The sequence below is a fragment of the Microcaecilia unicolor genome, chromosome 4 (assembly GCF_901765095.1).
Source record: "Microcaecilia unicolor chromosome 4, aMicUni1.1, whole genome shotgun sequence".
Lineage (NCBI taxonomy): Eukaryota > Metazoa > Chordata > Amphibia > Gymnophiona > Siphonopidae > Microcaecilia > Microcaecilia unicolor.
Window position 1 is genome coordinate 212,679,243 of NC_044034.1, and position 18,608 is coordinate 212,697,850.

The 18,608-nt window shown below is 45.0% G+C and overlaps 1 protein-coding gene across 1 annotated transcript in view; it reads right to left on the reverse strand.

Annotated features, from left to right (window-relative positions):
* Window positions 1–17,324, reverse strand: part of CD81 (CD81 molecule) — a 205,697-nt gene extending 188,373 nt beyond the window's left edge. Inside the window, exon 1 of the mRNA XM_030201213.1 lies at window positions 17,153–17,324. Coding sequence (XP_030057073.1) covers window positions 17,153–17,218 — 66 coding nt within the window. The 5' untranslated portion in view covers window positions 17,219–17,324. The remainder of the gene's footprint in view (window positions 1–17,152) is intronic.
* Between the last annotated feature and the right edge of the window lie 1,284 nt (window positions 17,325–18,608).

Genomic DNA, 18,608 nt, shown 5'->3' on the forward strand with positions numbered 1-18,608 from the left:
ATCCCTTCCTACCTCCCCTGAAGCAACCCAGTATGCATCTGCCCAATCAGCAGAAAGTCCCTTTGTAACACACCCATGCCCCATCAAGCACTGCAGCTGCAATAATAATCAAGCAAGCAAAACACCAGAGTGGCACTCGCTACCCTGCATATACCAGGATATAGCCATATCACAGAAGCCTGTATGGTTGCCAATCATAAAATGATTTTTTTAAGCCCTAAAAGGGAGTACAGAGCACACCCAGAACCCTGGGCCGGGCTCTTCCAAGGGCAAAACTTCAGAACAGTGTCACCGATTAAAGAAAATAAAATTAGCAGGTAAGAATTTCTCCTTTCATAGCATCAGTTCCGCTGTTCTGAATCAATGGGACATATCAAAGGAGGAGATCTATTGGGTGGGGGAAGATGAGGCTCTCCAAATGACAGCTCAAGTCCGAGCAGGCTCTGGCTTGCACATCAAATCTGTAGCGCTTAGCAAACGAATGAAGTAATGACTGTCATCACCCTCCAGATCTCCTCCGCCCAGGAAGCAGCCCGAGTACTAGTAGAGTGGACTTCGAGACCCCGAGGCACTGGATGATAGATGTAAGCAGACTCAATAGCCACTTTAATTCACCTCGAAAGAGACCTTCAAGGCCACTTGACCCTTCCAAGGGCCATGGAAAAGCACAAAGAGATGGTCTGAGATATGAAACTCATTCGTCTACTTGAGGTACCTGAATGGCATCCTCCAGACGGCCAGCTTGTGAGCCTCCAATCCTCCGGTGACAAACCCTGCGCCACAAAGGAGGGCAAACAAACCTGATTCACATGGAACAGAGACACTACCTTCTTATCTGATTATTCCTTATACTCCATCTCTAGTACTTCGTTCTTCCATCTCCTGGATTAGAATGTTTTGACAGTACTAGATCCTCAGCTTTATTTTAGTCTCATCTTAAAGCATATTTTTTTAATTAGCATATGGTCTCCTTAAAACATGATTATGACCTTTCAATTTTCTTGCATTATTGAGCCTATGAGATAGGGAATGCCTTACCTAGTTTTGCCTGTTCCTTGATTTACCCGAGCCTTCCTCTCTTTTAGAGTATGTGTGCAAATTCTTTCAATATTCTTGCATTATTGAGCCTGTGAGATAGGGAATGGCCTTACCTAGTTTTGCCTGTTCCTTGATTTACCCGAGCCTTCCTCTCTTTTTCCTTTTAGGGTATGTGTGCAAATTCTTTACTGTCATGTTTATTATTGTAAACTGCTTTGATCAGATTTTGCTTAGCCGTATATCAAATTCATGAATAAACAACAAACTAACCTTCAGAAGAAAGAATGGTACCCTGCACAAAGACACAGAATCCTCCAAGAAAGAGAGATACACGACAGGGTTTGCAATTCTGAAACCCTCCTAGCAGAGGTGATGGCCACCAAAAATACTGTCGAGGGTAGGATTCTTGATGCAAAGTGCAGGGGGCTTGAACAGAGCCCGGAGGATCAGACTGAGGTCTCAAGAAGGAAAGGAAGGATAAGAGGGGCACAGATGCACCACCCTCTTCAGAAACCAAGCTACCTTTCTATGCAAAGAGATGCCCTTCACCTGAAAGCTGGACAGCCACCTGGACCCTCAGGGAACTCAAGGTCAGTCCCTGTTCCAGGTCCTGCTGCAGAAAACCAAGAACATCAGGAACAAACACATACCAGATCCCGACATAAGCCAGGGACTTAGAAGACTTTCTGGGACGAAGCAAGATAGAAGTCACTACAGGAAAAAAAAACATGTTTCTGTTACCTCTCAATGGCCATACCATAAGCCAAAAAGAATCCAGATCTTCCATCTCTACCGGCCCTTGCCAGAGCAGACCCCGACTATTGAGCAGCGGAAGTGGGTCCTCCACCAACAGACATCAGAGATCAGCATACCAAATGTCTGCAAGGCCAATTTGACACCACCAGCAAGACCAGATGAAGATGACACTCAATTCTGAGCAACAAGCAACCAAAGAGAGGCCATGGAGGGAAAATATAGAGAGGTCAAGGCTGTAACAGGGCATTTACCCCAGAGAGGCCGGGTTCCTTCTCACAGGTTCTGGATACCATCAATTTGAAACGAATCATCCCCCAATGGTCAACAATGAGCTGGAAGGCCTGAAGCCCCAGCTCCCATTCTCCCAGATCCAGGAGAGAGTAACTGAGAATGTGCTTGCACATTATCATTGCCGCAATATGGACCACTGAGAGAGTCTGCAGATGCATCTCCACTCACTGTGAAACTCCTGGTTCCACCTTGCTTGTTGATATACGCCACTGCCATGGTGTTCATCATTTGGATTGCTTTCCCTGCCAAGAGCGGCTAAAACTCCTGCAGAGCCAGACAGACCGCCTGGTTCCCCAGGAGGTTCATGGACCAGGATGCCCCCTAGCTTGACCTGGTGCCCTGTGCCACATGCCCAAGACAAATATCTCCTTGATTGATGAGGTCCCAGTCGGGTCACATTGATCTTCGCCCTCAAAAGCTTCTTGGAAGCTGCATCCGCACCCAGTGGCGATGCCACAACCAGTAGAGACCCACTGAGCGGAAAGCCACATGGACGAGATCGTATAGGTGGTCTGCCCAAAACGGCTGACCCGGATTGAAGGTGAGAAGTCTCCGGGAACTGTGGCACCAACCAACATATAGTTCTGTAACTGCCACAAATAGCAGCCTGAATGCTAGCGCTCCCACTGAAAAGGCCAGGCAGAGCTGCTGCTCCACATACTTTTCATGGAGCTCCCTAAGGGCCAAGCCTCCTTGGACAGGTACAATGGTCACCTTTGTGAATGCAATAACTATGGCGCTCACCTTCAGGAAGGCCCAATACCTCTTCACGTCCTCAGTGAAGGAAAAGACTAGCAAGAACCACAGCGACCCTGAGAAGGATCACCCAAGGGACTCCCACTCTACCATCATCAAGCAAAGGAGGGCCATATGGAGCGAAAAATGCTTCAGGCCCTCAAGAATCTGCTGTGAGAGGCTTAACCATATTCACAGCCATGGCCCCTGCGACCTCATCTAAGACATGAAACAGCTCTTCATGACAAAATGGCCAGAACCCATGGAATTGCTCCTCAATAGCCTCCCAACAGGAAGCGTCATCGGAACTGGAGTCCAAGAGAGACTGGAAGCCTAAGAGGACCACCGAGTCCTCCTCTGCTCCCTCCAAAAAACTCGGACGCCCCAGAACAACCCAGTTCTGTTCTACAGTGCTGAGACCACAAAACGGGTCCTCCACCAATCCCCTTGGGGACCCCCACCAAGAGGACAATGGTTAGGGTAAGAACTAGAATTAGTCCCAAGAGGGGACCTGTGCAGGGCATATTTAACCATCTGGGTCAAGCTCTGGAGCTAAAAACCACCAGTACCCCCCTGCAGAGGGACCCCAGGTGCAAAGGAATGAAAAAAGACATCACATGACCAGGGATTTAGCCTCCCAGTCTGAATGAATTGAGAGAGACGAGGATTCTAACTGCCAACATACTTTGGAAGGCATATTGTGAGAGAGAGAATTGTATCCATTTGAGATAAACAGGGGAAGGGAACAGAATGTAAAATGCTCACAGAGAGGAGACAGACCAAGTCCACATTTACACACTACAAAAATAATCCATTACTCCTGCTCAGATGCTGGTTCTGAAGGCCGTGCAGCATGCTTTACCACGTGGCAGACACACACAGGCATATCTGATTGCCTTGGCCTACTGCAGCCCAGGGCTCTGGCATCTCTGCTGTCACCGGCTCTCTGGCTGTGCCTAGAGGGAAATTCCCTTAGTTCTTTACCAATAACATTGGCCCCTGACAAAGGGCATAAAGCTAACTAGCCCCAACTGTTTTATTTTAGTTTTTTGGTATATGTGCTGCCTCAGCGAGCACTTTTGAAAACCCTAGGAGCTGCAGGGGGAGCACACCCAAACAGGGTGAACGGGCACCTGCACACCCCCCCCCCCCCCCCCCCCCCCCCCCCCCCCCCCCCCCCCCCCCAAAGATGTGTCTTATAAACTGTTACCTCTGTTCATGGAAATAATTTCATGATCTCACCTTAGAAAGCCACGTAGACATATGTCTCACTAAAACCTGTCTCATGGACTCAGATACTTCTTACTTCGATCAAGCTGCCCCACCCCCCCAAGGCTATAACTATCTCTATCACAATCATTCTACTCAACACAGTGGTGGGTTGGAAGTTATTTTCTCATCAAAATTACGTCTCTCTCTACAGAATCTCGACCCCATACCGCCTATTGAAACTCAGTTACATCTTAGCAATTTCCTTGTCTCTGGTTCTTTAGACTTTGTATTCATTTAAAATCCACCCCCACCATCTGCGGCTTTTATTATTTCATTATGCACTGTCTTGGCAGTGCTCATCCTGTAATTTTAGATTTCAACATTCATATCAATAGTGCTATTTCCTTACACTCCTCCAACCTCTCGACTCTTTCTAGATCTTAATCAGACTCAGCATGCGATAAGCTCTACACACCATTACGGCCATATACCTGATTTACTTTTATCGCTAGCCTCTGAAGAATCCTCCTTGCAACTCACCACTCTTTGTCCTGTACCATGGCCCGATCATTCTTCAACCCTTTTCAGATTAACTACACCACTCAATGCCAGCCCCTACAGTTAGAACTAATTAGAGATCTTACTAAAATTACTGCTGCATCATTACCTCAGAATCTGCCCTTAGGTATCTTCCTTCTCCACTTTTTCGTTAGCCAATCAAAGTGTTCAACGGAATTCCAACTTGAAGGCTGCTTACAATTTAGTAGCACCCTTGTCTTCCCATTCTGTTACTTCTTCTAGACGACAATCCAAGCCATGGTTTACTCCTGTATTACAGTTTCATAAGCATGAATTATATCAGGCTGAAAGGAAATAGTTATGGTTACCCTCTAGGTTCCTCATTATCCAATTATAAAATTACTGACCACCTCTATTCCCTTGGCCCAAATCATTGACCACTCAACTTTCTAGCTAAAATACTGTCACCAAACGCCTAGCCACCCGCCTGGGGTTACCCTGCGGCCACTTAGAGTCTATCCCCAAAACAGCTCAAATCCACCTGCCGCTTGTGCTCTACACTAGCACCCTCCTCCCACTGACTAGGTCACAACTGCCTCTCTAGGCGAGTCTCCCGCTCCCAAATTATCCCACCGATTTCTAGGTTACTGGGCCACACTCCCAGTAGTCCCACAGTTCCCAGAAAGCACTCACAGACCCAAATACACTAACCACCAGGATTCTTTATCAGTCTAGACAGGAGGAGTCAACAACTGAAAATTGTCTTAAAAATTGAAGAGTGAAACAAAAAGTGCAATCAGCAAACAACAACAGGTTACTGAACTATATCTAAAACATTTCTAAAGGGTACCTGGGGACATCAGAAAATAAGCTGCTCACAGATAAATCAAATATAACTGAACCTAGGGCCTCAGCAAAGATCTGTATCTCTCTTCTCCCGGGCTAAGACTGGGGGGAAAAAACCCAGTAAAATCCAAATGAAAATGGGTTCCTGGGCCAATCAGAGACCAAAACAACAATCTTATACTGCAGACTGTCTTTCCAAAAAGTTTAACAAAGAATACAGTCTCGATTCTGCAGCAGTTTCAAAAACAAACATGCACCACCTGCTGGTCAAACTAGAGAAATAAACTTCAGGAAATGACCAATACATTTTGCAGGCTTAAAACACACTGTTCTGTCACACATACTTTATGCAGTCATACTACCGATCCCTCAGTCATCTCTGTTATTATCTCTATTTCATCCCCAAATCAAACTTCTATGTTTGTCAGTACTTTATCTGCATTTCTTGTCCCCTCATCTATAGAACTTAGCAGAATTCTTACCCAGATACAACTTACTACTACAGCTCTAGATCCCTTGTCTTCTTTCTTAGTGAAAAATGTCAGTACTTCTTCCATTAATTCAATCCATGATTACTTTGACCTTTGCATCTGGGTTGGTTCCTCAGGAATGGATTACCCAAAGATTCAAGATCCTAAACTTTCCACTAGTAATTCATCTAATTACCAACCCTATTGCTAATCTATCCTCTCTCATCAAGATCATAGAATCCATACTTCATTTACAGCTTACTTCTTTTGTTTCTAAAACCAATGTATTACACCCCAATCAAACTGGTTTCCGCTATCATAGCGCAGTTTCATTACTACTACTACTATTTAACATTTCTAAAGCACTACCAGGGTTGCACAGCGCTGTACAATTAACAAAGGACAGTCCCTGCTCAAAGGAGCTTACAATCTAAAGGACAAAAAGTGCAGTCAATCAAGATTGAGGCAGTCTAGATTTCCTGGATAGAGGTACAATGGTTAGGTGCCAAAAGCGACATTTAAGAGGTGGGCTTTGAGCAAGGATTTGAAGATGGGCAGGGAGGGGGCTTTGCGTATGGGCTCAGGGAGTTTATTCCAAGCATAGGGTGAGGCAAAGCAGAAAGGGCGGAGTCTGGAGTTGGTGGTGGTGGAGAAGGGATTTGCCCTGTGAGTGGAGGTTACGGGTAGGAACGTAAGTGGAGATGAGGGTAGAGAGGTAGTGAGGGGCTGCAGATTGAGTGCATTTGTAGGTTTGTAGGAGAAGCTTGAACTGTATGCGGTACCTGATCGGAAGCCTGATCATTATTAGGCCTCACCAATATTATCCGTTACTTACTAGATAAATCTCGTTAAGTGCTTCTACTATCTTTAGATCTCTCTGCCGTTTTCAGTTTAATGGCTCGCCCCTCTCTCCTCACTCATCTGCATTCAAGAGGTAAAACTGTGGTTTTCTTCTTATTTAGAAATATATTATCCATCCTGTTCCACCTTCCTGTAGGTGTCCAAAAATCAATACTTTCCCCTTTCCGCTAATATTTTTTTTGTCTCGCCTACTTATTTTGGCCCAATCTGTAGACTTAATGATGTTTGTATATGCAGATGACATTCAACTGATTTATCCAACAGATGATTTCTAAACTCAATATTATAACTACTTGGCTTTCTGATAATAAATTTGTACCTAATCCAGAGAAATCTAAAGGTTTACTATAGATTTTTCATCTCTTGTTCTTCTGAATAGTTTCCCAGTTCCCCGGGTATATTCAACATGTATTCTTGGATTTATTTTTGACTCAAATTTCACTTTTCAAAATCAGATTAGCAAAGAGATACAGCAGCTCTTTTATAAGCTATGTCTCATCAGATCCATCCAACTTCTACTGCATCTCCCCAGCCCTCAATATCCCAATACATTCTTTGGTAATCTCTCAATTAGACTATTGCAACTCTATCAAGGGATTCGAATTAAGGAGCATCATCGCCTACAGCTAATCCAAAATACCGCTATCTAGATTATACATAGTTTGAAAAAAAATATGATAATGTCATCCCTCATCTAAAAGCATCTCACTGGCTTCCCATTTCTTACAGAATCGCTTATAAGATCCTACTGCTGGTTTTTAAGACACTTGCTGATCAGAACTTTCTTACCTTCTACTACCAAACTAGAATTCTGAGATCTGCCCAACTAAATCTTCTTAATGTTCCTTCCCCTCGAGAAACCACTCGTGAGCATAGCCTGAACACCATGTTCTCAGTCCAGGGCTGAAACTCTGGAACGACCTGGCCTTCTCATCTCAGACAGATTACTTATTTCTTTAAAACAGAGCTTAAAACCTTCCTTTTTAGTGATGCTTATTCCTAAGACTTGCAGTCTCTGGTGGTAGCTACCTGACAGACAGTTCCCTTATTCCTAATGTTCTTCCCAGCTTTCCTATATATAAAATTGTACTTCTGCCCTCTTTCCAGCTGTGTCCTATCAATGTGGATTTTGTCATTTCAACTTTTTTCCTATTTCTTTTACAGTTGTACTGTTGGGCAGGACTGAAAGTTTTTAATAAACTTGAAGCATAATCCCAGGCAGCCCTGGGTTCTGACTGACAAAGAAGCCTCCGAATCTGGTGCACCAACTTCAGGAGCAAAAAGGGAGCAGCGGCGCCAAATTCTAAACCTTTTACCACTATCTAAGGGAAAATTAGGTTCTTACCGTGATAATTTTCTTTCCTTTAGTCATAGCAGATGCAGCCATTACAGATGGGTTGTGTCCATCAACCAGCAGAGGGAGACAGAGAGCACACTTTTTTCAGTGCCTCATACCAGCTTGCTCCACTGCCTCTCTTCAGTACTTGAAGCTTCCAAAGCAGCATGGCAAACTGCAATGGGAATAACATGAGCTTTCCTCACAGCGAACGATGGCCCTACAACAAAGGGCATTAACTCAGAATGGAGGGAATGAAACATCCTCCCGGAGGGCATAAACTCTTCCTCCACTGAGACATAACTGGAGGGAATAAACTCATCCTCCAAAACATGAAACTGGAGGGAATTAAGTCATCCTCCTTTAATTGAACAAGAATCCTGAAGACTGTTTTCCGACTTTCTCCCAAGGGCGGAATCTCCAGGAAACACGAACAGAACCTGAAATAGATTTACAGCAGATAGCATCAGACAGGGAGGGATCATGGCTGCATCTGCTATGACTAAAGGAAAGAAAATTATCACGGTAAGAACCTAATTTTCCCTTCCTTGTCATCAAGCAGATGCAGCCATTACAGATGGGATCTATGAAAGCAATCCCTAGATAGGGTGGGAACAAGCCACACCATGTGCCAGCACTTGCGCTCCAAAATGTGCGTCCCTCCTGGCAGGCACATCCAGCCTGTAATGTCGGGCAAAAGAGAGCTTAGAAGCCCATGTTGTTGCACTACAAATCTCTTGAAGAGAGAGTGCTCCAGTTTCAGCCCAAGAAGAGGAAATTCCTCTAGTGGAGTGCGCCTTAAAGGCATCAGGCAGAGGCCGGCCGGCAAGCAAATATGCTGAAAAGATAGACTCTTTAAGCCAGCGGGCAATAGTGGCTTTAGACGCTGGAGACCCTCTGCGAGGACCTGATAGCAAAACAAACAGATGATCAGAGGTCCTGAAAGAGTTAGTAACTCGCAGATACTGCAGCAGAGTCCTGCGCACGTCCAACAGGTGAAATTGCCCAAAAGATTCTGGAAACTCCTCCTCGACAAAGGAGGGCAAGAAAATAGGTTGGTTTAGGTGAAACGCTGAAACCACCTTAGGCAAGAAGGAAGGCACGGTCCGAACCGTGACCCCAGACTCTGAAAACTGCAGAAAAGGGTCTCTACAGGACAGCGCCTGGAGCTCTGACACCAGTCTCGCCGAAGCAATGGCCACTAACAAGACGGCCTTCAGTATCAAATCTTTCTCTGAAGCACGCCGAAGCGGTTCAAAGGGAGCACCCTGAAGGGCCTTCAGCACTAGCCCCAGGTTCCAAGCTGGACAAGGTGCATGCACGGGAGGACGGAACTGAAGCACCCCTCTAAGAAACTGTGCCACATCCGGATGAGCAGCTAAAGACACGCTTTCAACCTTGCCACGCAGGGAGGCCAACGCTGCCACTTGCACCCGCAGGGAATTATAGGCCAAGCCTTTTTGTACACCATCCTGCAAAAAGTTCAGAATCGGCGAGACAGGAGCCCGCAGGAGTGTGATCTCTCTGGAAGCACACCAGACTTCAAACTGGCGCCAAATCCTAGCATAAGCCATGGAAGTGGAATGCTTGCGGGCTTGCAGGAGAGTGGTAATTACTTTATTGGAATAGCCTCTGCCTCTTAATTGCGCCCTCTCAATCGCCAGGCCATAAGACCAAATCGGCCAGCGTCCTCCATGGTCACCGGACCCTGTGACAACAGGTTGGGAACCAGAGGTAACTGAAGGGGATCCTCTACGAGCATCTGTCGGAGGTCCGCATACCAATGCCTCCTGGGCCAATCCGGGGCGACGAGAACTTCTCCTGGATGCAGCCGAATCCGCAGGAGCACTCGCCCTATCAAGGGCCACGGAGGGAACACCTACAGTAGGCCCGGAGGCAAGGGTTGAGCCAAGGCATCCAACCCCGCCGCGCGAGGATCTCTCCGTCTGCTGAAGAAGCACGGGACTTTGGCATTGGTGCTTGTCGCCATTAGATCCATCACGGGCTTGCCCCATTTGGCACAGATCTGCAGGAATACTTCGTCTGCCAGATTCCATTCTGCTGGATCGATCTGATGCCTGCTTAGATAATCGGCTTGCATGTTGCTCTGACCTGCAATGTGAGCTGCCGAAACTGTAGATGCAGCTCGGCCCAGTGGCAAATTTGTTCGGCCTGCGCGGCTAGAACTCTGCACTGAGTGTCGCCTTATCGATTTATGTAGGCCACTGCTGTCGTGTTGTCTGACATCACTCTGACAGCCAATCCTTCCAGGGTCACTTGAAAGGCCAGAAGCGCCTGAAACACCGCTTTCAACTCTAGGCGGTTGATGGACCACTCCGACTCCTCGGGTGTCCACAGACCCTGGGCATGCTTCCCCTTGCAATGTGCGCCCCAGCCTTTCAGACTGGCATCTGTCACCACTAGGCATCAATCGGGGAGCGCCAGCGGCATTCCTCGCCGCAGCATGCTGTCTGAGAGCCACCACTCCATGCTGAGTCGGGCCGCAGGGAGCCAACAGAGTCTGCATTGGTAATCCTGAGATACTGGAGACCATCTTTGGAGTAGAGCATACTGTAGAGGTCTCAGGTGCGCTCTCGCCCAGGGCACCAGTTCCATGGTGGCCGTCATCGATCCAAGCAGCTGGACAATGTCCCAAACTCGCGGGTGGGGCATCCTCAGGAGCAGACGGACCTGATTCTGAAGCTTGCACCACCTTTGCTCGGGTAGGTACACATACCCCGAGGCTGTGTCGAACCTGGCCCCCAAATATTCTAGAGACTGCGAGGGGGTCAGGTGACATTTGGCCAAATTGACGACCCAGCCCAGAGATTGAAGTACTGAGACCACTCTGGCTGTTACATGCTGACTCTCTGCAGCAGAGTTTGCTCGAATGAGCCAGTCGTCCAGGTACAGGTGAACCCGAATACCCTCTCGCCTTAGAAAGGCAGCTACTACCACCATAACCTTCGAAAAGGTGCGGGGAGCTGTGGCGAGGCCAAATGGCAAGGCCCGGAACTGGAAATGCTTTCCCATCACCGCAAATCTCAGACACCTCTGGTGCGGGGGCCAAATTGGAATGTGCAAGTAAGCTTCTTTCAGGTCTAGAGACCTGAGAAACTCTCCTGGCTGTACCGCCGCAATGACAGAGCGCAGGGTTTCCATGTGAAAATGCCGCACTCTCAGGGACTTGTTTAATTCTTTTAAGTCCAGAATAGGGCGAAAAGACCCTCCTTTTCGTGGCACCACAAAGTAGATGGAGTAGCGGCCGCAGCTGTGTTCGGCGGGAGGTACCGGGGACACAGCCCCTATCTGAATCAGACCTTGTAAAGTCTCCTCTACCGCCGCCCGTTTGGCGGCAGAACCGCATCGGGACTCCACAAACACGTCTCTTACAGGGGCGTCGAATTCTATTCTGTAACCGTCTCTGATCAGGTCCAAGACCCACTGATCTGAGGAAATGTTGGCCCACTCCTCGGCAAAGAGGGAAAGACGTCCTCCGATGACAGGACTCGAGGAGAGGGCCGGCGCACCATCATTGAGAGGGTCGCCCCTGAACTCCAGGCCTTGAGCCAGTGGCTGTGGAACGTTTGTCCGAGCGAAAGGAGTTCCTCTGCTGAACGAGAAGTGAACCCAGCAGAACGCCCCGGGCGGTACCTTCGAGCTTCACGGAAGCGAGGTCTGTAAGAGGAGTGGACCGCCGCACCCTTAGAGGAAGGCCGAGGCCTATCTTCAGGCAAGCGCTGGGGTTTAGCCTCACCCAGGCCCTTCACAATTTTCTCCAACTCCTCATCAAACAGGAGAAGGCCTTGAAAGGGCAACTTCACCAACCTCACTGTTCTTCCACATACTTCGAGCTCCGAGACACAGCAGGTATTGTTACACAGACACCATTTTGGATCTCACTCTAATTTTTATTGCACCATTATACAGGAGTTTGGGGTGAGGGTTTATCGTTATACAGATGATATTCTAATATTGGCTAAAACTAACCAGTTAGATTTAGATCTGACTGGTCTGCAAAACTGTTTAGTTTCAACATCACATTGGGATCATTTGATTAGTCCTGAATATTGACAACTCTGTTACACGTTGGATCACTACTACTACTTAACATTTCTAGAGCGCTACTAGGGTTACGCAGCGCTGTACAATTTAACAAAGAGAGACAATCCCTGCTCAAAGAGCTTACAATCTAATAGACAAGCGAACGGTCGGTCCGATAGGGGCAGTCAAATTGGGGCAGTCTGGATTCACTGAACGGTAAGGGTTAGGTGCCGAACGCACAGAGTCCTCAACCTACTTGCATTCCAACACTGTTAGGTACGTCTATTCTGTCAGTAAAGTTAAATTATGTGGGGGTGTTGGTCGACTTCCAACTGACTTTTGAAGACCAAAATTCAGAAGTCATGAGGAAGGCTCTCTAATATCCTGATATTGTTACTTTCTATAAAGCATTATTTTGCTGAAAAGAACATTACATGCATTATTTCATGCATTATTTGTATCTAGAATTGATTATGCTAATGCAGTATATGCTGGAATATCAAGTTTGTACCTTAAACGGTGCAGAATGCTGCTCTTAGATTGTTGGGTAATGGAAGAAAATATGAGCATATCACCCCATACTTTTAAGATATCACTGGCTGCTTATACTATATATAATACAATTAAAGGTTCTGACTAGTCCATAAGGCATACGATGAGCAGGGGCCAAGTTACTTGAATGCTGAGACCCTCTCCTACACCACAAAGAGTACTTAGATCACTGCAAGACAATAGAATGATTATGCCTCAATTAACAAGAGCTAGATGGGCCTTAACAGATCTAGGGCTTTATGTGGCACCTTATATGTGGAATAAATTTACCATGTCATTTGTGCAGAAACAAATTTTAATTCTTTATTTATATTTTCAATATATCATTTACAAGGATAACCTTGCAAACATAAAACAGGCAAGTAATATTAATATTCTCATCCTGCATTATTCAAAACTCACAAAAGAGAATAAGAAAAAAAATGGAAAAGAAGAAATATCTTATACAGGAAAAGAAGATTAGAATTAAACTAATCAATTAAGAAACACAATTAACCTTTCTTAGACCTCAAAGCACGAGGGGGGAGTGATAGAATTAGAGAAGTAATCAAAACAAATAACATTTACAGAAGTAAAAGCTGCCATTTCTCCAAATTATTTCCTACATATTACTTCAGTTGTTTCATTTCTAGAAACGATTTCAGTTGTTCCGGTGAAAAGAAATTATATTTAGTTTGACCTAATTTGACTACACATTTAGCCGGATATGCCAAAAAGAAAGATCCCCCAATATCCATTGTCTTTTGTTTCAAAGCAAGAAACGCCTTTCTTTTCTGTTGTATTTGTTTTGTCACGTCTGGATACATCCAGACTTTAGATCCACAAAATTGAGCTTTGGAGTTCCAGAAGTAAAGTCTTAAGATATTGTTGTAGTCTTGCTCAAAAACCAAAGAAATTATTAATGTAGCTCTATCCAATACTATTTCCATAGATTGTTCCAATATTTCAGAGATATTTTGTAAGTCAGGCATATTCTGTTCAATACCTTGTAATTCCCCCTTTGGTTTAGGAATAAAATAAATCTTATTTATTGGAGGAATAGAGTCTAGGGGAATTTTTAATATCTCAGTCAAATATCTACGTAATGTGTCAATCGGGGTTACCCCTGTTAACTTGGGAAAATTCAGAAGACGGAGATTAAGCCTTCTATTATAGTTCTCTAACTGTTCAATTTTCCTCCTCATTTCCATATTATCTTTAAGAGCCACATCTTTAAAGTCCTTAAGCGAGTCCACTTCTTTCCTCAAAGTTGTCACTTGCTTTGTTAAATCTTCTTTTACGGAATCAACAGTTGATTTTAAACCCTCAAACTTGGCATTTAAATTTATAACGTCACCTGAGGTTTTCTGCAGTGTAGTATTCATCCGGTCCAACATCACACAAAGCGTTTCCAGTGTCACCTCCGGGCTTTTTGCTGAGGGAAACCGAGTTCCATCAGCTTTCAGAGCCGTTTGTTGCGGTCTTGGATCCTCGCTGGTTGCCCCCTCCAATACACTTCCGGAATCAGTGGGGTTTCCCTCCAGGGCCGCAATCGACGCTGGACACGGAGGGATCGTCGAAGTGGGTGGTGGCGAAAGGGAGGCTTCCTCTCCCGGCGGGGAACTCGCTTCTCCGAGAACCCCTGCTATGGGATCTACTTCCCTCTGAGACTTGGAGAAGCCGGGAAAGTATCATTCCAGAGACGCTTGGGCCGGGGAAGACGTCAAGGTAGGCTGAGGAACATTCCTTAACGCTCCCTTCCTTTTAGAATGAGGCATTATCGCACAAAGGTAAAATAAATTTCCCCAAAACGCTCGGAGCTCTCTACCAACCTATCGGTCTGGCAGCCATCTTGACACGCCCCCTCTCAGAAACAAATTTTAATAGATTTAAGGTCCTGTGAAAAACCTTTTTTACCAAACAAGAAAAACTCCAATGTTCAAAAAAAACAAAATCTACACTCTACAACAGTAGTTCCTAAACCTGTCCTGGGGCTCCCCAGCCAATCAGAGTTTCAGAATATCCAAAGTGAATATTAATGTGAAATTAGCATGTAGGGAAACCTTTTTTAAGCAGACTTTTGAGGTTTAACTGGATAGTAGTAGGCTATAAGACTAGGTCTGCAGACCATAAGCATTATAATAAAAAAAATATCAAGAATTCACTCATTACCACATTCATATGAATGCTTGAGGCTTTTCTATTTTATTATTGGGTTCTTTTACATTTGTGTTTTATCTTTTTTTAATATATATTTCTGTAAACCACTTTGTTTTGTAACAGTTAAGCGGTATATTGTTTTAATAAACAAACATTAAAATATGACTTCCCTACAACCCCCCCCCCCCCTTCAAAGTAACCAGACAATACATCAATGGCAAGCTTCCAGTCCGTCTACAGATTTGTCTACACACGTTAAGGGCATGGATTTGCAAGAATTATCAGCTACACCCAGTGGTTCCTAAACCTGTGCTGAAGGCTCCACAGCCAATCAGGTTTTCAGGATATCCATAATGAATATTCATAGGAGATTTGCATGTAGAGAAAACACTGTATGCCAATCTGTCTCAAATATTCGCCCACAGGATAGGTTTGGGAACCACTGAACTACACAATAAAGCCCAAATCAGAAGTCTCTCATATCTTCAAGTATCAAGAAAATTGGCAGCATTTCTGTATCTTTCCCTCCTATCATTGTAGGTGTCACAAGTAAAAACCTAAAAAGTCACCAGACATGCACCAGATCCTCCTAGTGGAAAGTACAGGTTCTAACTCCCTTTTCTTCTTTCTGATGAGCATGAAGGAAATCAGATCCCCCAGATCCTATGTTTTCCATATTAAAAGCCATCAGGGGACTAGGGCACAACTTGGATAAACTACTGGCAAAAAAGAAAAGAGCCAAATCCTCCAGATCCCACTCAGATCCAGAGCAACTTCACCGGCTTAACCAAGATTCAGAAAGAAAAGGGAGATGGATCCCATAGATCATGTACTTTCGCATTGGGAGGATCCTGCAAGTCTCTGGCAGCTTTAGGGTGGAATGTGCAGGATCTGGAGAACCTGTCTTTCACCCAGGCTTGATTTTAAAAAATTTCCAAACATGTGTTGCCTATACATTACATCCAGAGGAAAGCTCTCTTTCACACCAAGTGTCAGCAGTAAATCTGCGAGAATGAGATCATATCCTACACATCCTGATTTAGGATTGCTCTGTCCCAACTAAGCCCTCTTCCTTAAGTACTGCCTCAATTTACACAAATATTATAAAGTCGCTTAAACATATAAGTACCAATCAATTAAGCCTTGTTATTGTTTGTAAGTCTACACATATTCTGCACAGACATGACGGTTATGTTTATTACTTATCTATGTACATCTTGTTTTGTTAAATATTTCTAACTTAAATCAAGTTTTAAAAACAAGCATCCTATCTCAATGACAAAAATAATAATCATCATCATCACAGGGTCAAATCTCCTGCTATGACTTCGATAGCAAAACCGAATTTCGTTAGGATTTTTTTTTTCTAACAGAAAATCCTCAAAAGTTCAGCTTACAAAAGCCACAGGAAGAGGGCAAAAGGCTTATATGTGGGGTGTGGTCCCTGCAAAATACCGAAAAGGAGGGGGCGCTACTAAGGCTGGGAAATCTTAAACACACACTGCAATTTGCAAGGTCTTCAAGCTTTTCCCAATAATAGCTTCTCTCTAAAACATATGTGCACCGTACAGCCCGTCACAAGCTTCTACCACGGTCTCCACAAAACTGTTAAACTTTATTTCCCCCCCCCCCCCCCAAAAAAAAATATAAAGTTTCGGAATAGCAATATGGGGGGGGGAGGGAAAAAAAACCTGTAGCACGTATATCAAAATCAAAGAAAACCAACCCTGCTCTTGAATCACACCAAAAGCTCCCCATGCACCTAGTATTACATAACTGCAAATGTTTGTCTTTTGTTTTCAGGATTGTCAAGTATCTGAACTGTTCTTCTAATGAACATCTCATCTTCTAGATCTGTGCTCAAACAGCAGCATCTGGAGAGCACAGAAAAAAAAAAAGAATTTTGCTTACAGGTGGTTGCCTAACTTTAAGAAATGCCCCTTCCTCGTTTAGCCAAAAGCAAAAAGACCTATGTCTGCAACCTGCCTACCAGCCGGGACTCCCCCAAGAAAGCTGGGGGGGGGGGGGGAGACAACAACAGCTAAGAGCCCTGTTCTTCTATGCAACCATTTTCTTTTCAGATAGCCCCCATGGAAGATCACAGCTCGCTCGGCCCTTCCTTCCCTATAGGAACCTTGAAAATCAAGATTTTGTTTTTTCCCTCGGTTCTTCAGCCACAACAATCAGCAGCCTCTGCTCTGCTGCCTTTTTGTTCAGAAAAACAACCTGGGGTGGGGGGGGGCATCGCCATATCTGTTTCTCTCCCACAGCTCACCCATAAATCAGAAAACGCAAATGCTCCGCGCCCCCCCAACCAAGCAAATCCCACTCCCCTATAAAACGCGACACTCACCCAGAATATGAAGTTAAACACAAAGAGCATGTATTTGATACACTTGGTACAGCCTTCCACTCCCATGATTGCTGATACTAAAGCCGATCCGTTAATCAGAGCTTAAACAAAATCCCAGATGCTAACGCAGACAAGACTAAATTCTTCTGTGAAACGGAAGGAAACAACCCAGCAGCTCAATCCTGCTCCCCCTCTCCTCCCTCTGCCCCCGCCCACACAGTCTCTTAAAGAAGACATTACCTCCTCAGGCTCACAGAAAGCAACTAAAATTAAGAGGTGCAGCACACTGCAGTTACGTAACTGCAAATGACTATGCAGTCACAGAGAAGCCAAGTGGCCTAATTCCAGGCGGGAGACTTTTTGGTCTGTCCTGAGTTTGAATTTACATTCCAAAGCAGTGTGGGATTTGTAGTGCCTGATCATGCCTCTTGAAATCAGTGCTACGAATTCCATAATGCACCAGCATGGGGGTAATCAGAAATCCAGGCCTGTTCCACAATCTCCAGCCTCGAATTGGGTAACTTGGAATCTCTGTAGTCAACAACTAAAGAGGTATTAAGGTTCCCAAACTGTGGTTTCGAGACTACACATGAGGTCACAAAAACCTACATTTGGGGTTACAACCTGGGTGAATCCTCTATAGGTGCATTATTATTCTGCTCCCCTCACTGGGAAGGTCACACAATATTATTTGGCCAAGATCATGGAATCACAGCTCCAAAAAGATTGACAAGCACCATAGATTTGTAAAACAATTACATAGATTGGCATTGAAAAGATGGTAAACCAGAGTTACCAAGTTGCCTATTTTTTTTTTTTTGTTACATTTGTACCCCGCGCTTTCCCACTCATGGCAGGCTCAATGCGGCTTACATGGGGCAATGGAGACTTCTTTGGCCAGTCCTGGATTACTGCCAACTTCATCTGGTGCATTATGGAACCTGCAGCACTGATTTCAATGGATAAAATCATGGACTACAAATATGACACTGCTTTGGGATGTAAGTTTAAAACCAGGACCTGCAAAAAAGTCTACGGTTTGGAATTTGCATCCCAAAGAAGTGCCCAGGGCTTCCAGGTGCCTTTTGGCTAAGATCAGGTGATCCTCAGGGGAAGGAATGCTGGCTTCAGCCTAACCCCTGGTAAGCCTTTTCGTGGCTGGGAGGCAGTGGCGTACCTAGGGTAGTTGACACCCGGGGCTGGTCATTTTTTAACACCCCCCTCCAAAATGCAGTACTAGGCATACCGAAAAGACAAAACACTCAGGACCTATAGAGCAATTCTACCATACCATAAGCAGTAATTTCTATGAGTCACACAAGGGAAAGGAAAGCATCTTAAACACTACAGTGAGCACTAGAACATCAATTCACCTATTGTAAAACAAAACCAGACAGAATAATACAGATCGTCGATCCTGCACAGTCAATGCCAACTGAAAGCCATGTCTTTTTCA